The 25,572-nt window shown below is 38.1% G+C and overlaps 2 protein-coding genes across 5 annotated transcripts; one reads left to right on the top strand and one right to left on the bottom strand.

Annotated features, from left to right (window-relative positions):
* Window positions 1-2,958: 2,958 nt before the first annotated feature.
* LOC112555004 (arf-GAP domain and FG repeat-containing protein 1-like) lies at window positions 2,959-21,608 on the bottom strand. Of its 4 annotated transcripts, XM_025223116.1 has the most exons (9): window positions 21,416-21,608; window positions 20,452-20,545; window positions 13,868-14,122; window positions 13,251-13,458; window positions 12,635-12,742; window positions 11,973-12,407; window positions 11,493-11,549; window positions 8,537-8,931; window positions 2,959-3,492 (listed from the first exon to the last, which is right to left on the bottom strand). In XM_025223116.1, the coding sequence occupies exons 1-9, from the start codon at window positions 21,577-21,579 to the stop codon at window positions 3,433-3,435; spliced, it is 1,776 nt and encodes a 591-aa protein (XP_025078901.1). In that variant the 5' UTR covers window positions 21,580-21,608; the 3' UTR covers window positions 2,959-3,432. The 4 variants fall into 4 exon arrangements, with proteins under 4 accessions (XP_025078901.1, XP_025078902.1, XP_025078904.1 ...); XM_025223117.1 differs by lacking the exons at window positions 2,959-3,492; window positions 11,493-11,549 and having other exon boundaries at window positions 6,123-8,931; window positions 21,416-21,604; XM_025223119.1 differs by lacking the exons at window positions 2,959-3,492; window positions 20,452-20,545; window positions 21,416-21,608 and adding an exon at window positions 15,505-15,694 and having other exon boundaries at window positions 6,123-8,931.
* Window positions 21,609-21,879: 271 nt separating this feature from the next.
* On the top strand, window positions 21,880-25,212 carry LOC112555006 (kelch domain-containing protein 10-like). The gene is made up of 2 exons (XM_025223121.1): window positions 21,880-22,582; window positions 24,461-25,212. Exons 1-2 carry the CDS (start codon window positions 21,918-21,920, stop codon window positions 24,996-24,998), a joined length of 1,203 nt encoding a protein of 400 aa, XP_025078906.1. The 5' UTR covers window positions 21,880-21,917; the 3' UTR covers window positions 24,999-25,212.
* The last annotated feature ends 360 nt before the right edge of the window (window positions 25,213-25,572 follow it).

The raw sequence follows: 25,572 nt of genomic DNA on the forward strand, positions 1-25,572 counted from the left end.
GCTGTAACTGTATGAAAAAAAGGTGATATTCTGAAGACAATTTCAAACAACAATTTGAAACAATTTTGTTTCTTTACTGCTTTGCTTTATCCTCTTGACTCATCCATGTTTGACCATGGTGAGGTTATCTATAATTCAACACGTTGACTCATGTCAGAGGTGGGTTCATGGATAAATACAGTTCCAATAACACTGCTACATTGTGATATACATATGCTGATTAACTGATTTACATTCAAAAGCGTAAAAGCAGAGTTAAGTTTCATATGTAGTATTTTTCTGGAACCTTCTGAGAAAAAGGTCAGGTCGTCCCCTAACATTTTTCAGTCACTGGGAAGCGAGGTGTAAGAGACCATAGTTTTCTTAAGGCCAGTGTCTTTGTGAGGGCAGTGCTCATCTCTTCTCCCTCTTGCTGCCTGATCTCTAAGCAGTCAGGTACCCATTCCTGACAGCAGAGGTGCATGGGGAAAGTTTGCTGCATCACATGAGTATTGAACCAGTCCACCATCAAGTGCAGATGCCATTGCTCTAACCATTCAGCTCTCTGCTTCTCCTTAAGTTAAAGTTAGAGTTCAAATTTACAGTCTTAAAGACCAAGCATGATCTATGTAAGATGTACCTACGACTCTGCAAAAAATTACAATGATAATAAGTTATGAATTCATTGTGAGTCAGCTCAATTTAGTTTTAAATTTAAAAATAAGTGACTTAAAGCCCCTGAGACTGAGCTTCGAGCAAGCTGTAGATAAGAAATTGACATAACTATGTCTAAAGCCAGCTATCAGGCGATCACAGTCTGGTGTATGCTTTCTAATTATATATTCCTCCTTATAGCTTTGGACTTCCAAATTTCTTTTAGCATGGCAAGGGTTTGATTTGCTTTGATGAGTCTGTTCTTCATATCCTTTTCTGAATTGCCATCTCTTGTTACTAGACTGCCAAGGTATGCAAATTCTTGGACTTTCTCTACTTCTTTATCAATTGTGATGGGTTCTGCTGACTGCATTCTCATTCCAACCAAAGCTCTAAGGAATTGAAATACAAAATTAAGAATCTTCAGAAGCAGTGTTCTTTTGGTCTTACTCTATGAAGGGAGTGCTGGAAGATAGCAAAAATCAGGAAGAAACTAGAGGCTTTTCTGAGAATGTCTGAGAAAAAGTTTCAAGATATTCTGGCCTAAAACAATTACTAATGAAGAAATCATTACAAGAGCCAGCTGCAAAAATATGACAACCATAATCCAGAAAAGATGGAAAGGTTAGGGTATTTGTGTAGAATGAAACCACAAACCAAAAACCAGAGGCACCACCCACAATAGACCTTCACTGGTCAGCTGGTGACAAGAGGAAGCATGGCTGACAAGAAACATGGAGAAGGTCAGTAGAGAGAAAACTAAAGGACCAGAAACTGTCCTGGAACAGCATGGCTAAACTTGCGGCTGACAGAAAAAATGAAGGTCTCTAGAGGATGGAAGCTTTATGTAACCCCATAGGTACAAAGAGGACTTTGTAAGTAATATGGTTTCTTTCATTGGGGCTTCATGCTTTTTACTGGGAATGCAAAATAGCCGATTGGGAAGCAGACTATGAAAAGGAACAAATCCTAAGCAGTAGATTCACCCACTTATCCTGTCACTTGAAAATGTTGGAGTGATGTAACACAATTATGCAACAAGAAATTTATCATCATTCTTGATGCAAGAATATTGACATGACAGCCCCTGCAGATCATAGAAGCTGAATACCTTTTTAATACAGCAGACAGGTCAGGGTCTTTTCAACACAATGATACACTAGGTCTTAATTATTGGGACATGTTTCAGTATTTTACTCAAACCTGTTTATCACATTTCTGATTTTCATTGCTGATTAACTTTGTCCATCTGCTTGGCATTTCTCAGCACTCTGTAGCAACTGATGCGCTCAGACTGCCTTTTCCTTTGTGCCATATGCCTTTTCAGATGCTTGGTACCGTAAGAAATTCTTGGCACGACACTTTTTGGCACTTCAATATAGCTATAGCTTGGAATGGATTCAGAAGATTATAGTGTGTGTCTGTTTATATCTTCTTTTTTTATATAACCTTGTAAACTCTGTCCATTCATAAAGACCTTGTTTACACAAACTTAGGCAAGTAAATAATTAAATATAAATCTATTAGCACCTTCATTACAGCTAGGTACCAGTTGAAAAATAACAAATGAAACTATACACCCATTTTCACGCACAATTATGCATATGCACAACTTTGTTTTAAATAAATGGTCAAATCATTAAAAAGCCGACATGAATATAGAAAATGTGAAATATTAGGTCTCTTAATTGAAATGACAAACCATGTAAATGACATGTACACAAACTGCATTCAAGACATCAATGCTTATTATTTCCATAGTTTTATTTAAGAAAGTTCTTCATTTAACACCTCTGAGTTTCTACGGTTGGTCCTTTAATTTAAAGATAAGAGTCCTGCTTCCAACTAGCTAATATTGATAACAGTGCCAGCACAAGTTAAACAGAAGAGAAACAGAAAAACAAAATCTTTGGATTTTGAAAGATTTTCAGTGAATCACATGCTACCTAACTTGACAGCATGTTACATTCACTTGCTTGTAAAATATTATGAAGTGCTATTATTTAAAGTCCAGCATGTGTATGCTTAATGTCAACGAAACTTAATTTATGGGCTCTGTAACACAGGGAGGCAACTGCACAGATCACAAATATTTAAAGAAGCAATCACTATACTTATACTATTAACAAGCTTTCTTTTGTGTGAAATAAGTCCACACAAAAAAAATAATGAGTAATGAGAGCAAACTTTGCTGTGTAGATTTGTGTGCACACATGCACCCACATGCTGAAGTCTTTTATACTGTGGTTCTCAAACTTTTTACACTTAAGTAAATATGGCGGTTCAACCAAGTTTATATTGCCGCATTTAATCTAAATGTCTTTCTCATTGTATCCACAAATGCGAACTTTTAACATGTGAAATGAGAATGAGCAAGAGAGTGTAAGTGAGAGCAGGTGACAAAGGAAACCTGACTTATGTTTGCACTTGAGTCTACAAACCATGCTTAAGGTACACTTCAGTTTCTTGTAATCTACCTAAAGTCAGGATCAGTGTTAGCTTGATGTGCAAGTTGTATGCTTAAGGTACACTTCAGTTTCTTGTAGTCTACCTGGTCAGAATCGGTGTTAGCTTGGTATGTAAGTTGTCCATGTTTTGTTCAAGTTGTCCATAGGCCTTCTCTGTGGGACTTGTAACATGGACTTGTCCAAATATTTGCAACACCCCAACCCCCCAGCGGCATTACAACTCCCGAAATCCTGATATCCATTCCAATCAGAAAGACTGAGGGAGCTTGTAATGAATCAAGCAATGCGCAGGACTTCCTGTCATTAGTGTATCTTGTCACATTTTGCGTCATCACAAGAAAGGGTTGGTGGACTTTCCCCTAGGTGGAAGCTGCTGTTGAGCTGCTGTGCTCTGCAAGATAAAAAAATCTTAAATGTGAAACAGACAATTTAAGACCACCTTCAAGTCATCTCTTCTTACTATTAGTTCTGAATGAAACAGTCTTTCGAAATAATAACAAGCAAAATAGCAACTTTCTCTCTGAATTTTAAACTATGCTCATCTTGTTTGTACAGTTTAATTTCAAAGCTTGTGCCTGATAAGTGAATGACAAACTTCCTATATTTCACAAACTTTAAGGACAAAATCACGCATCATTAGGTTTCAAAACAAATATTGGCATGTTTAGTGGTAAAGCAATTTTTTAATGGCACTAAAAAGTTTTGACAAATTACTCTCTTAGTGCCAAAAGAATAAAAAGGATTGACAACAATGACAGAAACAAAATATTTGTGGTGTTAGTAATGAGGAAGTATTTTATATAAATAATAAATTTCATTTAAACAAAGATCTTTCAAGCTTTGGTAAGTTTTCATTTCAGTTTTTAATAAATTGCATAAATTGTGTGACAAACAATAAGTACACAGCAAAAACAAACACCCCACCAACTTTTAAAATATTTTGTGCTGTGGACTCTAGCATAAACCTTCACCCTCTTTTGCAATAAAAACAGCATAAGTCACAATTTCAAAGTCTCTGAACATGTTTTGCTACCATGGTTTTTTGGTAACATATCAAGTTTGCTAAATTTAATAATTGAATTGTCACAAAATAAGTTATGCAAACAAATGGAGCTTAGCGTACAGATCAAGGTGTCTGACCATCTAAAGAACATTTCTAGAGAAAGAAAAAAAACTTAGTTCATAAATCATCGAACCTTTGCATTTTAAAATTGTATGTCTTCTATGAAAAATTATTTGACATTCAGACTGTATGTAAAGTCTGTAGACTTTTGTTTCATTTAAAGTCATTATGAGTAAACTTTGCTTTTGAAGCTATAGTTATGTTGGACTAACTGGCTGAATGCACCATGATCTCCTGCTTGCATTTTCCTTTTAAGTGCACTATGGTCAGCTTCTGTGCTTGTCACCAAGAACTTACTTCATAGATGACTTTCCAGTACTGCTGACTTAGTTTTAGTTGCAGTCTACAAGTTTGTGAAAAAAAATATTTTGTTATCATCTACTCTGTCTGTAACTTCATCACTGTAATGAAGAATCATTCAAGGATAAGTATGTGTCATCTTCATTTGGATTTCTCTTCAACCTCACCCCTCGTTATCATTAAGGTTACTGTTCTGATCAAACAGATTGCTGACTATCCCAAAGCTCTAACAAAGATTTTTTCCCCTCATCTGCATAACATGTCTAGAGCTATTTCTAATGTGCTTTGGAAACACACTTGGAACCTAAAAGTGATGTTCATTGCTGTAGTCACAGCGGAAGAGGAGCTTCACAAAACCTTCATACTGCTTCCAAATAACCTCACACTTCATGCAAAGTTTGTGCATAGCTGGCAAATATTATCAACTTTAGTATACCATGTTAAAATGCACTGAGCTCTCTTTTGTGTGTGTGTGTGGAGGGGAGGGAAATGTCCTATTATTTATAAATCCCACAAGCTTTCACTGGATAAGACAAAGAAAATTTTTTTGTTTGATTCTATACTTGCTGCATTCATTGTGGTTTTTGAACAATATTGCATCCAATAATCTAATCGACAATCTTTCAAATCAAGTATATGGGATGAAATTTTGTTTCCATGTGTGTTCCTATGGTAAGACTCTATTCCAAGAGAAAGGTGTAGCTTCATAGTGGGAATAGTGCTAGTTAATTCCTGCACTTTGGACAGGTCACTAGTCCAAGGTTTGCCCAGTCCTGTGTTTGTAAATCTCTCCCCCACCTATTCCATGCTGCCTGCCCACCCACCAAACAAGTATCTATCAGGACAGGAAATAGTGAGTTCTGAGCTACACTTTCTTCAACATGCTATGTTTTAGAGACCCCGAGTCATTTACAGTTCTTTGTCCTTAGAGTCCATTGGGCTATGGTACTCTTTATTTTTTGTTAATGCAATAACTGAAAAATAAAAACAAAAACCTAATGTATATCGGGCACTCTATCTCTGAATAACCTGTAGTGCTTTCTTATAAAAAGAGAGATGTGGAAGATGTTTACTGCATAGCAGTTACAGTAATGGCCTGCAAACACTAAGACAGGAAAGCTAGCCACCTCAGTGCTATTAATGCATTCACCTCCCCAACCCCTCCATTTGACCTAGCATATGGAATGCAATAGCCAATCCTCTCTTTTATTTTCCCTAATAACACACATATCTACTATGGCTGGGGTATTGTTCCAAACACAGGGCCAAGGTGAGTCTCAGACTGCTCTGCTGTTAGTTCTCTGTATGTTTACAAAATGTCTGCATATGAGAAGGGTATTTGTACCTGCATGTACATACACTCATATGTCAGTCTGCAAATGCAGTTCACTTTGAGAACTCCAATATCATCAAGTTGTAGGTGTCAAACAGGACAAACTTAAATTTGATCTTCCATCCATCCACCAAACAAACCAGCCAATCAGCAAACAAGCCAAAAAAATGTGATCCACATATTTTCTCTCCACCCTAAGACTAAGGTAAAAGCAAAAGCACAACAAAATGCACAGCATGCAGACTAGAACAAACACTGAACAATCATCCATCTACCATCTACATTTAATACTTTTCCATTTCAATTGAGATTAGCAAGTGTCAGTTTTGTTAGTATACACAAAGCATGAACAATGCACAAAAGCCATCTAGGTTGTGAGTTTGCTATGTTAAAGAAACTGTATACATGATTCCTTCAAAATCTGTAAATGTCCCACAAAACATCACCACCTCTGAAAGGTTAAGAGTAAGTAATATGAGTAAGAGTAAACATATCAGTATTAAATTATATCAGTATTAAACATTAGTCCATTCAAAACATCATAAAGGGGAAAATCTCAAGAGGAATTTCCGCAAAACACGTGTCACACAGTGACAAAGAAATAGCTGCACACACATACACACACAAGTGCACACATCAGTGTTATAATTTACAGTGCACAAAATGCATGATCATCATCCATCTACACTGACATTACAGATTTAATATTATTCAAAGGTCAGCAAAAGTATGATTTTATATCTAAAATAAGTTACTCCTTTATCGTTATATTATTATGGGAATAAGACAGTCTTTGGCAAAGCAGGGATAAAAATAGTGTCACTTTGATCATTATCATTTCTGTGATAGCAAAGGCAAATGTTTTCCATGCCTCAACAGCTTCTTAATCCATAAGCACTTTCAGCATTTTCTCACAAATAAATGTTTATTATACAAATCACCGAAGGGGGGGGGGGAAAACTAATTTTTTTAATCCAGCCAGTATCTCAGCTTCTAAGGTTTATTTTACATGATTTTATTGTATTTTTAAAAATTATTTATGTTGATAAAAAAAAGGAGGTAGGTAAAAGTTCTCATTTTCATTCATCTTACTTCCAAATTTTTCTACTTTCTATGCAGGTTCTGACAGGAAAATTTGCCAGGAGTAACTTGAGATGATGAAAATAACTCTAAACAAAAAAAAAAAAGTGGCTGATAGTCCCCATGTAACATTTATAATGGTCCTTTACTCATTGCACAATTGTTTTTTGCCAGTGTCAGCAACAAAAGAGCTGCAGCTACTGTATGTAAAATGTTACCTGCTAAAGCAGGAGCCAAACATGGCGAGTACAGGAGGCAGAGAGTTGGGGGGAGTGGGGTTGGGAGTTAACATCCCAAATTTTCAAAGACAAAGTCCATCCTTTGCACCATCATTATGGCAGTAAATGAACAAAATGCAAAGTGCATGCAGCCCAAATAACACTGACACTGAGATGGCATCATCTAGCAGCAACCAATGTATGTTTGACAAGGTCAGATATTGTGTAATTTGTTTTTCTTGTCGACAACGCCTGTTGGAACTATTTCTCTTACTTGGTTTTGGTATATATGAAGCATTCTGGTCCACAAAAATTCATGATCTTTCAAGTGTCCCTACTCAGTCTCCTTCTCACCACCTTTCATAAAGCATATTCTGTAACTGACCTATCTGCTTACTGTATGGAAGCTCTGGCTCAATATTATGGGGGAAATTTCCTCTCAAAATAGATGGAGTAACAGAGTGAACTTCTAAGGGAAATGATTTCTCAATCTGGTCACAGTTCACAGCTGGCTTTATTCTCAAAACTTAAGGAGCTATAACTAAATAATGGAATAAGAAAGAAAATCAAACCAAAGTAAGTGTGCATATGCTTGTATGTATAATTTATGTATGTGTTATATACATATTTCCATTTTGGGGAAAAAAACCACTTCCCTGCACCAGCTCTTTTTGCATACACAAAGCAGAATTACAATACTACAAACCAGCTTGGGCAAGCTTTTCACAGTTGTTAGTATGGCAGCTTGACTGCAGCTTACATGTTAGCCAACAGCAAACAAGAGACTCTGGTTGTTTACGCAACACATTTGGTGCATGCCACCATACAGAAATTTCAGGTGCATATGTCATTAAAGGCATAGTGGACATGGAACTGCAAAGGTGTATTTTAAAATTCTCAACACAGGCAGATGGAGCAACATCATGTCTGATCATGCTCTTTCTTGCCTTCTTAAGAGGAAATAATGATGTACATAAGATGTATATGATTTGGGAGAAACTTCCCTGTTCAAAGAATAGAGGAAAATGTCACTCTCTCCATGACAATGTCTGCATATTTTATCCGACCTCCCGCCAAAGAAAAAAAAAATAAGAAAAAAAAACCACAAAAAACTTTGGAATAGTTAATGCCACACCCTTCTCTATCAATTTCTCAACCAGAATTCTCTTGTTCTACTTCCAGTTAACTATTTATTTGCAGCCAAGCATGTCAGACAAGCCTCTCCTCTCCCAACTTTTGCAAGTGAACAAAAATACATCTCTGAAGGCTGACCACGAGAATGCTGAGACAACAATTTTCAACACGACAGTTACATGCACACTCAAGGCTGACCAAAAGGCGAAGAGGGCATCTGGCTACTATTGTGTGGTGGAGTACCAACCATAAATGGGTTGACTGAAGGTTGATGGGGTGGTAGGTTCCCGCCCATCTGGCCCCATCCTCCTGCAAACCCTGGTTGCTGTACGCCAAATGCTGCTGTGACAGGTGGCTGCATTCCAAAGCCCTGAGCAGGGGCCATGCCTGTCTGAGTTTGGTAGCCTTGTGGGGCAGCAAATGTTGGGGCAGCTGTGCTGTAGGCAAAACCTGTGGCTGTGGATGGCATGCCAAAGCCTCCATTTTGAAGAGTATATGGTTGGTACCCAAAACCTGCTGCAGTGGACACTGTGGCTGGTTGTCCATAAGAAGCAGGCACTGGTGTGGCAAATGGGTTTGCTGAACCAGGCAAGTTTGCTGTCTGAGGCAAGGTTGGAGCACTGGTTCCAAAGGGATTGGCAACTAATGAAAAAAGCAAAAGAAAAGAATTATTGTTATTTATACGCTTTTAGCCGAGAGACATTTTCTATATATACGCATATACTCAAAACCGTTATGGTTATGGTAAACTTACACAGAAAACTACTGAAACAAAAGCAGTAGTTCACACACCAGTCTTGGGTTTTAATATGTTCTGTCATTAGTGATGAGAATTATATAGAAGAAAAAAAAAAGATTGTATGCAGGCCATGCAAAAAGGCAAAGACACTAGGTAACCAGGACTAACAGCCCCAAGAAAAAAAAATTCACCATCCCCATGCTGATAACAGTATTTTTGCACAAACATTTGTTTTGGATGAAGACCCAAGCATTTTCTGATATGTATGTCTGTATATCTGTATGTATACTGACTCCGAATCTGCCTTCAAACGTAACACATTAAATCAACAAACACTAAAACATATAACCATAAAAAAGTTTCCAAGTAACAAGATAGTGAAAAGGAACTTGATTTAAAACAAAATAAACAATTTTTCTTCTAACTCACACTTTTTTAATGCTGCTTTCTATGCTCAGAAAAACTGGGTAAATGTAATTTACATTAGCAATTTTTTTTTTAAATGATAAATGTTTACTGGACTCTCTCTCCAATCTACCCACTCTCTCTCTCACTCACACACACATCCAAACACACACACACAAGACTCGCACATGCAGAAGCTGAAATGCATTTGCTCTCAGAAACACTGTACAAATGCATGTCTGCATGCTCAAGCACATGCAACATGCACAGCCACACATGGATGCAAAACACATCCACACTGACACCCACCGAATTTTTCTGAACAGTTTAACAACAAACCCAAAAACAACATCATCAGCAGCAGCGTCTCCTGTCACACTTTCCATAGTTTTCAAGCAAAACAGATCTGTCATGGAACACTGATCATGTCTCTTATGTCAAAGACAATACTATAATTTAGTAAAAAAATCTTACAGCCTAGGTAAGCTTTCAGTAGAGTATGTTTAAAAACAATGAAATCTCCAAGAATTCTGAGATGAGGAATAACGTAGGAGAAGATATATTATGTATCTAGCTGCTCTTTACAGTTCAGTCAATCAAGCACTGCTAGGTCAAATAACAATTTTTACTTGGCAGATAAACAAGAAAGTCTTAACTGTAAAGAGCTAAATATCTGTCACCTTTGTTTCAGGCCCTGACAAAACACATGATACAAATCATACCCTTTTTATGACAATGCAAACTGCTACAAAAATCATGCTATTTTGTTAATCTGTAATCTATGCACTGATTTTACCAGATTAGATTGGACAGGTAGTCAACAAGAAGGGGGAAAAAAATATGTACAGGTAAGTTTCATGAAGAAGAAAGAAAGAAAAGAAAGTAAAAGAAAATTTTGCAACAAATTCTATAAAAAAAAAAAAAAAATACAAAGTATCCTAAAATTGTTCTGCATGAAGTAATACATCATTTCCTAGTAGCATTAGTTACAAAGCTATCATATTTGTTGTTGGAAAGTCAAGTAATTATGCTGATGATAAAGAGCTCCACACAATACTTTCAGAAATAACTGTGACCAAGCAATCAGATTGTCATCAGCCACCGGGAAAGCTTGCCTGCTAGCTTTGTGTGGATAAATTGCAACACTTTAGATATTCTAACATTTAAACTGGGACAAGAAGTCTTCAACTCATAAAAGTGAGGATATTAAACTGTTTTGTGTGCTTGCTTATTAAACAGCAAATAAATCAAGTATGTATAAAGCATACAGACCAAAACTATCAAATAGGCAAAAGAAGAGATGATAGAAGATAGGATGTACAAGAGAAGAGTGGGAGGAAAAAAATAAAAATAAGAGGAGGAAACAGATAACTTATTAACGCAAGCTATTAAAAACTCTGCATCGGGCATCAAACAATTCCCATTTTTGTATGTTGCTCTGGATGGATGCACATTGAAAAAAAAACAGTGCTTTAAGAAAAGTTGAATTCCCTGTGATGCCAAGGATGCTTCAATAATACTAAAAAATAATTAATAACTGCTTTGTATTTTCTTTTTTCAGACACGACACATTTTTATTTTGTTCACCAAAGTTTCATGCAAACATTTAATAAAATATTCTTTGTTCTATTTACTATCAACTTTATGGTGTATCTTTTTATTTTCTTCCATTGATTCATAAAAGGAAGTAAAGTTATGTTAAAAAATGTGCTTGAGAGTAGGGGAGAGAACCAGCACTGCATTTGTTAAATATTTTATACTGTAATTTTATATTCCTTACAACAGCTTTCTAGAATTTGCACCAATTTGCTAGTTTAACCCCTCAGTTAAAATCCATTAGGGTGTAAGGGAATATTCTTAGCAACAGCTAAGCCCAAAATAAGGCCAAAAATCTTTAGCTCATGCACATCATGAAACCATGCATGCATCCATAGTCAACATATGTACAACAAATTCTAACCAACAGGTTTAAAATATGACACATGGCAAAGCATGGATGAAGTTGAAACAAACCAACATCAAAATGACTATCTCATGCGAGTGCCCTGCAAATTATTACCAGATTGCGGCAAGAAGGGGTTGCCTGGTTTTCCTACTACACTAGTGTTCCAGGCGTCTGATTTGAAAGAGAAAGGCAAATCACATCAGCTAAGGAAACTAAAATTTAGTGACAATGTAGTTTGGATGATAGATGACCAGAAAGATAACCTTACAACTCTAGGTTTACAACATAAAATACAGCTCATAGAACAGAGGTTACGAGAGATTAAACTAGACCAACACCTAGAAGTTCAATTTCATATGACAACAGGTACATTTCTAAATGTAAATGCTTAAATGCTTTGGAAAAAAGTATTAAGTCTACAGCAAGGCAATTTATACGATAGACAGTAAAACAATACTGAAATACACACAATACACACACTGAAAACCAATTTAAACGATTTATAAAATAAAAACTGATTATAAAAAAGAAAGATCCCTTTGCATAACAAGATAAGTAAATGAGGTCTCAGTAGCCCTGGGTTGAGATGCTCACCTGTTGAAGATGCACCAAGCACACCCCCTCCTGCGAAAGGTGCACTCCCAATACTGCTGTTCCAGTTCATACCAAGGTTGCTGGGACTGGCGCTGCTTGAGGCCCCCTGGCTGGTCCAGTTAAGGGCACTCCCTGTGTCTCCCAGGCCAGAACTGGGCTGCCCGAGACTTGTCCCACTTGAGCCTGCTGTCCCCCAGTTGATTGGCCCTCCAGTCACAGGCTCAGAACCCCCCCAGTTGATGGTTGTTGTTTGGACTGGGGTGGTGTTGAAGGAGCTGTCGAGGTCTGCCAAGGCTGCATACTTGTCGCTGATGGCAGAGAAGCTGGTTGCAGTGCTGGCAGGGGGCGGCGGTGCTGCAGCTGCTGTGGCTGAGTTAAGGGGAGTTGCAGAGAGGGGCTGCAGACTTCCAGAACTAGCAAAAGGCTGCAGGGGTGCTGAAGAACAGAATCACACTTTGAGATCTCATGCACAAAATTTTAAGGGAAAAGTAAAATTGCCAACTGAAGCCTATGACATTGATCCATAGATTACACTATGACTATACCATAATCAAGCAGAAATGAAATAAGAAAAAAAAATTAAAACAAAGGAGAGCGAACATTTTGTATGCTCATCATCACAATTAAATTTGACAGTATTTTAAAATGAGAATTTAACATACTGTTGGAGATAGGAAATGTGGTTGGTGCAGACGACTGGACAGGCTGGGATGACTGAGTGATTGGGGCTGCTGCAGTTGCCCCAAAGCTGTCAAAGTCAGCAAAGCCTCCTGTAACATGAAAACAAGATCAAATGTTTACAATGGAAAGCTTCAACAGCACAGCATGTAAAACATTATCTTAAACAAAGAGAGGGAGGGGCTGTGAAGATGTCAAGCACTCAGAAAACTAAACTCAGAGAACCCAACACAGAATAAACGATTTTAAACTCCAAGACTGAAATATTCACTCTTTCTTCACAGACACACACAGACAGATATACACACAGACACACACACATATAAAATACTCTACTAACCAGTAGAATAACTACAGAATAAAGAATTTTAAATTTAGGAATAAAACTAACCACTCCCATTCTTCACACACACAGAGCACAGCACAACACTCCATTAACCAGTACATGAGCATGAAGATGAGCTAATCAAAGACCCCAAATGGAGAATATGATGCACATCATAAATTACTTCATTTCCCTGCACTTTAGTCCCAGTTCAAGGATTTAAAAAGAAGGAGCCAGCAACAAAACTACAAACTTGCTTTGCTAACTTTGCTGACCTGCTGAAGAACTGGAAGACTGTGGTGCAGAAGAGGCGAAAGGGTCATTGCTTAGGTCACCCAGAAGGTCAAAGCCACTGGTCTTGGCTGTCAGTGCTGGAGCTTGAACTGGAGCTGGTGTGGAAGCTGCTGCAACTGGTCTTGCTGCCGCCATGGTGCTTGGTGGCTGAGCACCTGCCTGTGTGCCGTTCTGATTCACCTGTGCTTGCTGCCAAACAAGTTTACTAATTTGAGAAAGACGTGGATATGTTCGTACACTGGTGATCAAAATAGTGAAAAAAAAGAAGACCCAATCACTAACTAGAAGAACAATTAACTCAATCACGACATAATGAAATGTGCAAAAAGGTGCTCTTTTTTTAAATTGATTGTTTGACTTAGATTCGGTTAATATTTTTTTTTAATCTCGAAGAAGGAACTGGTTCATTCAAAACTGGAATCAACTCTCTTTAGTTACACACTCTGAAAATTTTAGTTCTGTATAATATCAGAATTGAGCCAAACATACTATCAAACATTCTTTTTAAGAGTAGTGACTTCATCTTAAGAGGATTGGGAACAGTTAAGTCTTTAGCAGCCCTAAAAGAAATAGAAATTTAGAGGTAAAACCACCTCACCTGGCTGCTGCCAACAACAAGTTTTGTAGCGTTTTCCCCAAGCAGTGACCGAAGTGGCTTTGTCTGTGGCTGTTTACTTAGTGCTGCTTCGTTCATATGCCTAGCCTCTTCTCTCATAGCCTCTGTGGGTGCAACATAAAACCGTTTGTTCTCATATTTCTGTACCATAAAGTCCCTGACTCGCTGCTCATCCCTAGAATCTGGCTCAGGCCAGGTTCTGTTATCGTAAAGACCAAGGTAGACTTTTCGATTGAGCTGTGTAAACAGACAAAAAAAAATGCACGAAAGTCACAAACTATAGGGCTGAACTGCACACAGATAAAGGTGTATCCAAAAGTCATATGATATGCATGTTATCTCTCACTTTCTCAAGCCAATGTGTATGCTTTGTTCTTTAAAGTCATCGCATGCATGCATACACACTTTCATGGAAATACTTGGTTTTGTTTAATATTTTGGGAGGGCCCACATTGCTCATTAAACACTCATTAATACGTATATTTCTCTCAATGACCTGCAGACTTCCCCATAAGCCTCAATATACAACAGGTCAATTTTTCTTGCCATTACTATCTATGAGGCTTGCAGAGCTGCCACATTGTATTTCTCTAAAGCAGTGTTTCAAGAGGTGTGTTGTCACTTCCTTCCTGTCACAAATTAACGGCAATACTAGATAAGCCCACTTTCCTGGTAGAACCACCACAGTTCTGCCTACCATGTCAAAAGTGTTTGGGAACAAAAAATATCTGCACACCAGGGTGAATGTTGCTTTTATTAGCATAGTTCTGCCTTGCCTCAAAATGCTCACAAATTAAAGTGGACGTAAACCATTATGAATCTTGCTTTATTTTTCATGCACAGTTCTGCCTCATTTCTTTTCAAATGCATTTAAAACCAATTTCCTTGCCTAAGCAATGAGGAATCTGGTAAAACTACCAAGTATAATTGTGCTATGTACTGTATGCTTTGTGTGGTTTGATGTCTTCTAGGTCTCTGCTGATGCTAAATCGTGCAAATTTATAACCTGATTAATTAGTATGTGTGAATATCATCTCCATGAAAGTAACATCAGCACTGTTATTGGTAACACTAAAAGAAAAAAAAAAAATTCCAACAGTACATGATAGAAAAGAAAAATGTGTGTTGAAAATAATATTTAGTATTTACTGATAAAATTTAAAGAAATAATACAGCACTCAAAAATATCTATCTTCACAAATTTGAGTTTCTGTCTTATCTTTAATTAGTACATCTAGTGAGAAATTGTTAATTATTACACATCTACAGGTTCACTATCATTTTGAATGATTACATAATAATTGCACAAAAAACGGTTCATTTAAGTTGTATCCAAACCTGCGAGACCGGTCGTGGCCGTGGGATGATGTCACAAGAAGTCATGATGAATTACGTTGAATAATGGAACAAACTGTTAGGCTTCTAGCACAAAGATTTCTGTCTGAATGCGATGGCTGAAGTAATATTTGGAGATCAAAAGTTTTTTTTAAAAAACCTGTTCCTATGTAGACCTACTGAAAATCTGTTCACACAAAAAAGCAGATCCTGAAAATAAAACACCATGTGGAGATCATTCAAAAGACAGAAACTGTGTTTTCAAAGGGGCAAGTCTGACAAACCTTGGATGCCGTGCACTATATATCGTGGCTGCAGTATGTCCCCCTCCCCCGATTCTCCTCCTCTGGTGACAAGCGGTGCCACTGCGGTCTCTAGGAGAGCAGAGAGGGTGTCCTCTGAGCTGTGAAACTCGAACTGCTTAATGAGCGCTAAGTCCTAGTATGCTGGCCCTACCCACCCGTCCACTCTTCCACCCTCCCAACACCTTTTAGTTTCGGGTGGCTGATAAGCCGAGAATTTATGTACGTCACGCTGCAGTTGGGCGAAAGAAAACAATAACAAGACAATGACGACAGTGATCAAGGTGGGGGGTGCGGGTGATATTTGTGGGATGGATGGGAGAGAAACAATGAAAGGCAGAGAAGTCAGTGCTTGACACTCCGGTTATCGTCCGAGACTGATATCTCCGGTACCAATTCGTTGAGTTTCGCCCTCATGACCTTTTGCCCGCGTCGGCGATGCGGGGCGGTGAAGGATGGGGCGGTGTAGGATAGGGCGGGTGTTGTTATCGTTGTGTAACTGGGGCACAAAGTGTGATATACGGCGCTGGACGGTGACCCTCATGACCCCAGATGTGAGCGATGGACTATAGGATACAGACCGTCTCTCCCGTCGCTGGACCACAGTGACTGACCATTGTCCTCAGCTTCCAACACACTTTTCGTTACAAGACAACCATGAACCCATGAACCATCACCGTTGGAAGTCTTTGAACAAAGGACTGGTGAAAGGATCCAACTATCATCTGAAAAGTTTTGACACGAATGTGGCTGGGACTTTTATGTAATTCATGTGACAATAGCAAAATTGGGAGAGAAATCAGCCTTTATTTGCCACAAACATTGAAAAATAACTGGTACAAAGTAGTCTTGGTCATTTTTACCTCTACAGTTGACCGCGCGAGATTGCAAATGCATGGGATAGTGTAGAAGATGATATTCATAACACAAATTTGCCATTATTTATAAGTCATTTCAAATATTAAACAAACTAAACAATAGACTAAAACTTTTATTTCATAACAAAACAAAACAAGAAAAAAAAAAACAGGCCAGCTATGTATGTATACATGAAATCGATCCAATTAGAGACCGACACACACTTTATCAACCGACTTCCAACTTATCAGCCCTAACTAATCGGCCGATACCACGCCGTCGACATGAGGGTACTCTGGCCCAAAATCAGGTCTAGACACGCCTGTCATGTAGTACCAGGTCCATCAACAAACAATGGACTCCGCCTACCATTCACAAAAAAAGAAAGAGATCATTTGCATTTGCGTTGAATTGTTGACAGACTGAAATATTCCTTCTTATCAAGAAGTGAAATGTTTACTTCTTCTTGTGTGTGAAAGACATTTTTTTTTCAAACTCGTACTTGACTGAACCCGATAGTAGAGCTCTTAACTGAATTTCGAGGTGATAAGAATCAAAGCACAAGAAAAACAAAATAACAGTGAAGGTAATCAACATACACACAGGATCACTGTCAACACCTGACGAAATAACAAACTGGGAAACACTAAGCGTTATTCTGTCACCGTTCCTTTTCGTTATTACCAATGTTAAAATTATCGTTATCGCCGTTTCTTCTTCACAGTTATTATGACCACTCAGGAAATAACGGGGGAGGGGTGTCATTGTGTAGGTAAAATAAGTGTGTGCATCACTGCTTGGAATCATTTAAATTAATCGTTGGAATTTTAGGTTTTAGTTTAGAGTCAGGATTCGGTTTAGGGGTATGAGTGTTTCCCGTGCGAAAAACAAGCAATGCGTTCAGAAGTATCGAGGCATGCGCAATGCAGTCCTGTCGCCACGTGCGTGCACTTTTGCGTGAAGGAAAGCTTGCCCTTGTGTTCCTCCGTACTCCTGATATGTGTGTCTGAAAGTATGTGGAAACGCCCCCATCTCATTCTATTTCTGAAACGTAACCCTCCCTCAATCCACGTACGCACGCGCTCGCACACACACAAAATACGGTTGTCTCACAAGACACTCGTGATATGCTTTCTCTCTCTCACGCACACACACTTCGGTTGTCTCACAAGACACTCATGATATGCTTTCTCTCACACACACACACAGCGCGCACCGTCCTGTCTCCATCTGTCGCTGTTGGGACGCGCCGTCACGCACTCTGGGCCTCGACCCCCGAAGCACGATGGCGCCCACAAGCTGAAGTACGTGGTCACCACGCGCACGTCATGTGACACGTCAACACGTGGCGCGTCCCCAGATGCCTGCCAGCCAACAACCATCTGTGACCACGCTCCCTTCTTCCCCCCTCCCCAGTCCCTCCTCTCTGTTATCGCAGCCACTGGCTTCCCTGTCAACGCGCTATCGCCGAGTGACATTCTTCGCACTGTATCAGTCACATGCACTCCAAGACACGTGCACACTTACTTTAACTGCCAGCTCTGCGTGGGAAGGGGGGAGAGCTTACATGGACATCGATAGTCCTCAATCCACCCACTGTCATCTATGCAAAACTTCGAACTTTCACCGCATTGTTGTGATTGTTTTGCGTGGTAACTACAAATGTATGATGCAAGATGAGTTGCTGTTCTCACCATCCTGTCTCATTTTCTAGACCAACATCAATTCCACAAAAACAACATCCTCCAAGTATGACGGATACAGATTGTCTTAAAAAAAAAAATTAAATGTGCAATATGGCGGGCATTATGTATAGTTACCCAAATGCTCTCATGACCTAACATGTGACATCCTAAATGCACAGATGAACCCACTGCACCAGATTAATGGCCCTGACTGCATACCAATAGTATGAAATGCCTGGTAGGGTAGTGGTTAAGAAACTAGCTTGTCACCACTGCACAGAGAGGCCCTAGGTTCAAATCTTGTCTCAAAACCAGCAGTGGCATTAATGATATAATTCAGAAATCACAAAATCAAACAATTCTACCACAAACTCCTGTCTCTCTCTCTCTCAACACGACAACACACACACAATTTTATACTTTGAAAACAATACACAACACAAAAGTAATTATGAGAAAATGTCTTTTAAGAGCCATATAACATTACTAGTCCAGAAAGATGTGAGGAGGCTGGAGATGAAATTTGACATGCCCCACTAAAGACAGCCATCACTCCCTGTCCTCTATCCCTACATTTTCCAATTTATCAGCCACTGTTATGAAACTGACAGAAATCAACAAGCTACTTTTTCCATGGTGGTTATGGAACTGAATATTCATAACCAGAACTTGAATCCTCATGAAAGAGAATCGCAACATTAAAGACAACTCCCAGTTCTAATTCAGGTACTATGTTTTCTAGGACCATGTTTTCAAAACCAGTTCTTTTTTGATAAGTTTAGAACTTTTCACTCATTAATGTAGCCACTTAAGAAAGACTTAAAGAAATCATCTTGTTTCCTAAACAGGTGCCGATGCCTAATGACTACAAGTCTGCTTCATGCATTCACACACACACATCTACTAATGCCACAGTCTCCTCCTTCTAGTTCATCTGATATATGTATGCCTAAATATTTGTGTGCACACATTTTGTTAATATTTATCTCTCTCATATCTCAAAAAAATGATGGTAAAATCAGCAACATAATTTTGTTTTTGTTTTTTTTTAAGGCAAAAGTGAAACATTAAAAATGTGGTGCTTGAGTCTATTCATACTCAAGGACCACTCCCACCTCCAAAATACTTAAAACAGACAAGAGCATAAATGCAGCTTATCAATGAACACATGCCACGTAATGTAAAAGCATCAACAGAAAACCAATGATACAACAATCTCTTATTTTTGCTTGACTATGGTCCAGAACGTTAAATGTGGCTATGTCAGTAAGCTGCAATGTGGTGGGTATGTGTATCAAAGGTATGTGTCCTCTAGATGAACATGCATAATTGTGAAGGATGATAGCAAAAAATTTGGTTTCACACTTGACTCTCACTTGTTTTTTTTCCATGCCAAAAAATCAACTTCTACAATTTACAGACCACTGTTTTGTGGTTCCTCAAGTTTTTCTCATTCAATCCTACATTTTGAGTTCTTTGTGTAGGGTGGTGGGTGCTCTAAGTACCCTTGTTCATTTGTCGGCAACTTTTTCATCAACTTTCTTACTCACAAAAGCATGAGATGAATCCACATAGCACAGTGCTTATACAACATTTAAACAAAAAATATACATGCTCTCTCATCTATGGTTTGTTCTATTCCTAGTGAGATACCAAGCATGTTCATGTGTCTAGATGTACACATGGTCATGTGTCTATATATTTACTAACAGAGAAATTATCTCCAATGTGTCTGCTAGACCATAAAGCACACTCTTAAACGTGCATTAGTGCATGATAATGATAATGTTTATGATAGCAAAACTAACATCAGTCAGTGACATCTACTTGTTAACCTCACACTGTCACATGCTGACATCATGATTAAGACAAGCCAAGTAGGCCAGATCTCCACAAATGGCAAAAAATAGGTGCAAAATACAACTTGCACTTACTCACATATGAGCTACATGAGGACAGAAAAGACAACTATAATTTAAGATTTGAAGAGACTTGTGAGTAGAACAAAATGTCAAATGACTTTTTTTAATGTGATATGTCAATAAGGTAATAATATACAGACTGCTGAAAGCAAGTTCTTTAAGACAGAATGTTAAGGGAGGGAAGAAATAAACAAGAAAAAGATAGTAATAAGAATAACTTCTGGCAACATGTGTTCAAATACGAGTACACCTAAAATGCACTAAGGTCACACCATCATTTTAAAAGATTTATGTCCTCCTCTTCACATCCATTGCTTACACTATTTTCTCAGTGATCAAGCTCATCTATAGTCATATGCTGACGTGTATACTTTAGCAGAAATCAGTGCCAAAGATTTTGAGCATAGCTCTAAAAAAAAGAAAAATGGAACAAAGAAAAGAAACCTAATTAAAATTCACATTACCTCATTCCCATGTGATTTGAGAAAATCCATTTCTTCTGGTGTAAAACTAGCCATGGATATAGATTTCACTCTGTGGGGTGGATTTAATCCTCGTCTGAAGCAAACAAAAAAAGGTGAAAATAAAATATTGTAATCTAGTCTTAGATATTGTTACAGCATTTAACTGTCTAAATATCTACCTTTAGTACAAAAGTGGACAGATTCAATGGAGGCAAACAATTTTCAATCTGTGTTAATACGTCCTTTGTACCTTTGTGCATCTTCTCTCCCTCTCACCTGGCTCATTTTTGTCACACACACACACTGAGCGAGAGAGAATGATGCACCAAGTGAGGAAGGAAGGAGATAGATATTAAAAGAAGATAAGAAAATTATCTTCAAAATTCATTAAATGTAATTATGATTGCTGGGTTTCATAAAGTAACTTTCTCCTAGTAGTACATTTTAATTAGTCCCCTGCTTAGAACTGCAACTGTTTATGTCATACCTTGACAACAGATTCAAGGGATAAGCAATTTTTTCATGCTATTGTCAGTCTACTGTTTTATGAACACGTTGGTGTCTGCGCCTCGAATTATGTTTGTGTTATCGTAAATAATAGGACTATGTACCATATATTTTTGCTCAGTGGGTTAATTCCTAAATGGCGTTTATAATATTGATAAAAAAGCTCGCTGAAATCATGGGTTACTCCAACTTTGAAGTTAATGGGCGTGTATTTGGGATAGAGCACCTCGGCTCTAGTGTCAACGGCAAAACTATTGACAGAAAATCTGAGAATTAGAATTTTAAAAGTTTCAGCATAAATGTTACACTTTATGTAACTATTCAAATACTATTTAGTTCCAAATAAAAATGCAAACTAAACATTTTCGGTCTAATTCGTTGTTTCACTTGACGTAAATGGTGCAGAATGTCACGGCGATAGATATAATACTGTGATTGACCACAACATATCACTCACAGAATGCCACTGCATGATGTGCAGACGAAGGAACCAATAGTCATATTGACATATGTAGGTCCCCTCTGATGACAGTCAAAGCATGTTTTGTTACTTGGAAGTGCCACCATTTCTCGCAGCATTTTGAGATGTTTCTCGTCCTGCTTTCTCTTGTTTGACGCCATCTTTACAGGTAGGAAGTCGCAGAAAATGAGCCGCACAAGGGAGGTAATCTTGTCTCATCGAAAAACATTTATCTCCCATTCAGTGTCAAAGACAAAATCTGGACCACGTTCAACACATTTTTTAATCTCACTCAAAATTGAATGATTAATTACATGGTGGAACGCACTTCAATAAGAAATTAATAAAATGGATGACAGAGAAATTGTTATGTTTAGAATATGTTTATTGCGCAGCTGAGGCAAATTCAGACAAGAAAAGTAACAGCTGTTCAGGAGATGCGGTTTAAAGATTCTAAGGGAAGCTACTCTAACTCGATGGAATCAGCTGGCTTTTGACAATGTCCGAAACATCTCTGCCAAGATCGCAATTTGAACTGATCTACCCAACGGCAGGGGCTAAGGTCTTGTCAGAAAAGGAACCGACCGGCAGAAGTGGGCATTCGATGGTTGCAAATGATGGCAACTTATTTGTGTTAGGTGGATACAATCCATTGGGACGAACACTAAGTAATGGCCGACCAACTGTTTTGGAGGAGTTATGGAAATTCAATTTTGCTTCTCGCAAATGGACTAAAATTGAAGCAGATGGCTGCCCCAATACATGTGCATCGTCGTGCATGTTTTTGCGCGGTAACAGTTTGTATGTCTTCGGCGGGACGTCTTATCCGTTTGGTCAGGTCATCAGTAACACCTTTAAAGTTTGTGACATCGGAAATTTAGATTTTGACGGACAGGGTGCCTTTTGGTATGTGATGGAAACTAACCCGAACGTTTTCAACAATCAAGACACAGGAGATAATCTTCCACCACGAGCATACGGACAAAGTGTTATATTCCATGAGGACTGCGTCTACACATTCGGTGGTGCCGTTGGTTTCTACAGTGAAGCAGTAGCTGATATGCATCGTCTAAATCTCAGAACATTAATTTGGGAGCAGCTAAGTCCTGCAGGCGAGGTACCCGAAGGTCGATACAAACAGGAGATCGTGACGGACAGAGAGTGGTAGATAAAATTTTACCCTGCTTGGCAACAACAATGTTGCATTTATACAAAATAGCGAAAATAAAACAAGTGATTAGGTTAGAAGCAACCGTAATAATAAAGACATCATTTTAGAGTCCTTATAGTTATAAGGAGTCAAACTCAGTACCTTCTGCTATAAGTCAAGTTCTAAGACACATTTGATACTCTAAATAGCTGTTTTTGGAAATATATGTAAAATTCAACACAATTTAAAACCATTGTTGTCCGCACAGTATCACTACTACCCCCTTGATTTACATTCAAACAGCTTATAATTCAGCTGATTGAAATTCCTGGTCCAGGTTCACAAAAACACCACATTTTCATCTTGGCTAGCTACTTAAGAGTTACCCATCATGTTAGTGCCTAGAAACATGCAGGTGATATGTGCAGTCACGTTTACTATTACAAAGTATCAAGTTATCAAGAACTACAGTTGATTTCAGTCACATGTCCCAAAAATGTGTTAATGAACAAAGTTGATTTGCAAAATGCCAACATACCTAGCTACTACTGCTCACTTACACGTAGCAAAAATTCATCAAAAAAGGAGGACACATTGCTGAATGTGCTGGCAAGTTTGTTTAGAAGAGAATACTCTTGGTGTCAGAGAGAACACAGAATTAACAAAGCATGCATCAAGTATCTACTCATTTAATGATTTTTCTACTCTTCATCGCTAACCTTGTTCTAGAGAAATATATGTATGCATGAGTGAGAGAGAGAGAGGTTAAGAAAGATGGTTTTGTGTGTCTTTGTGTGTTTGCATGCACATGAAAGAAAGACTAAAAGAGATGGTTATGCGTGTGTTACTGTGATATTTTTGAAGCCCCAAGAATGAAAAAAAATCATGAAGTAAACATACATCCACTTTTTCTGCTCACCACATGTGCGTAATGATTGTTTATACAGCTCCTTACCTCACTGTTAAAGGCAGGCTTAAGCTATTTTACGTATGTATACATCACCTCCATATGCATACATGAAGGTACATAAACACACACTGTCAGCAGGCACCATTTGGTGATGTATGCCTTAAAAAAGACAGTTACTATCATTCGAAGATGAGCAGATATACATGCACAGACAGGGTGAAGGAAATCAGAGTATTCAGAGACAAAAACAAATGGTCAACCTGTGAACAGGTGTCTTCTCCAGAGAAAGAGGTTTGTCAGAGGTGATAATGTCACTATTACAGTGTCAAGCACTGAGGCCACTTTGAACGATTTATCTGTTGGGTCAATAGCAAGAATTCTTTTATTTTATTTTGTCAATAATGCATCTTTATAAGCAAAAAGAAAAAAGGACCATCATTCACTTTCTTGACAGTGTGCATACTATTAGTAATTTATAAAAAAAAAAAAAATAGCTCAATAGCTCTGTAGTGGTTGCTTTCAATATCCAGTCAGTCTCAACACCATTTTCTTTAACCTGTGCCAGACCCTGCTAAAATTGTTCAGTGGCTGAATAAAAAATAAGGTTGGTTAATTTACAGGCATACCTGATTATTATCTGATCTTTTGGTATCATGTAGAGTATCATTTAGAATAATAAACAACTCCTAAGCTGAAAAAAAAATATCAGAGTTATGTCCATTCAAAAGTTTACTTGAGTGTTCTGGCTGTTGCCTTGTGATGCCTACTTTCCATGAGCCACAGCCTGTCACTGAGTAGGTTGTCTCCCCACAACTACCATCTCCTACCACCAATGAAGTAGTCACTTAGAACCTTGGAATTCCCTTATGGCATTATAAAAATTACTAACATAGTTTTGGGAGCCTAGTTTTCTTAGTCATATCCAGATTTGGCATTAAAGTGTTTGCAAATATGAATTAAATGATTGTTTCTTGCTTTGCAGCTTCTACATTTTTGGTGGTGGTCGACTGCGACAAGCTGAGCCAGTGCATACAGTTTACTCCTATAGCTATGAGGAGAACCTGTGGAGACGACACACCACCTACCCTGATCCTCAATATGGAGTTCCAGCACCCAGATGTAGCTTTGGGCTTGCTCAGGTTAACCGCGATGTGTACATTTGTGGTGGACAGCATTATGGCCCAGGTGTCTCAACCACCATCATTCTTGATGATATTTGGCATTTTTCTCTGGACACTTTCAGGTGGCGTAAATTATCCACATGCATGCCTGAGCCACTGTATTTCCATAGAGTAGCCATTTCACCCTCACAACACTTGTACCTTTACGGTGGAGTACAGGTTAATGGCAGACGTACAAATCGAATCTATCGGTTCCGCCTTCCTTTCTGTATTCCTAGATTAACTGAATTGTGCTGGGATGAGGTGTCTCAGTCATGGCATCAGCTTAGCAATGAGGATCCAAAGTGTCTGCAACATGTGTATGGGATTCCTCAAGGCTTTTGTGAAAGAGTCAAGTAAAAAGCTCACAGTCTGAAGAATATTTATCTGCATGTTTAGGAACACAGAAGAATTTTTTTGCAGTTGTGTGTGTATGTGTGTGCATGGGTGTATGTGTGCATGCAGATGTATGGAGGCCGAAATATATATGCTTATATTCACGGATTTGTCTGTGAGCTTGTGATTTCCTGACAAAGTCTGTTTATTGGTAACATATTATAAATTCATAAAAGTGCCTGTTGTTTGGTGATATTACACGCACTTCTGAAAGATGAATATAATTTATTTATTTTGGAAAAGCATTCATTTTTGAAAGCCTCATAATAAAAGTACTTATCAGATCTCTAGTAAAAAAAAAAAAGGTTTGTGTATCTGTACAAGAAATGAACTAAAAATGATGCACATTACAAGAATTGTCTCCCCTAGCCCTTTATTTTTATGTGCAGAGCCTTTTAATCTTTAGGGAAAAAAGTAAACTTTATATTATTTTAAATATAAATTATTTGTAAAATGAAAAATGTTCGATAGTGTTTTTTCAAACACTTTTAAGTATTTTCATAGAAAACACAATTTCTCCCTTTATTCTTGTTTGCAT

The sequence above is a fragment of the Pomacea canaliculata genome, linkage group LG14 (genome assembly GCF_003073045.1).
Source record: "Pomacea canaliculata isolate SZHN2017 linkage group LG14, ASM307304v1, whole genome shotgun sequence".
Lineage (NCBI taxonomy): Eukaryota > Metazoa > Mollusca > Gastropoda > Architaenioglossa > Ampullariidae > Pomacea > Pomacea canaliculata.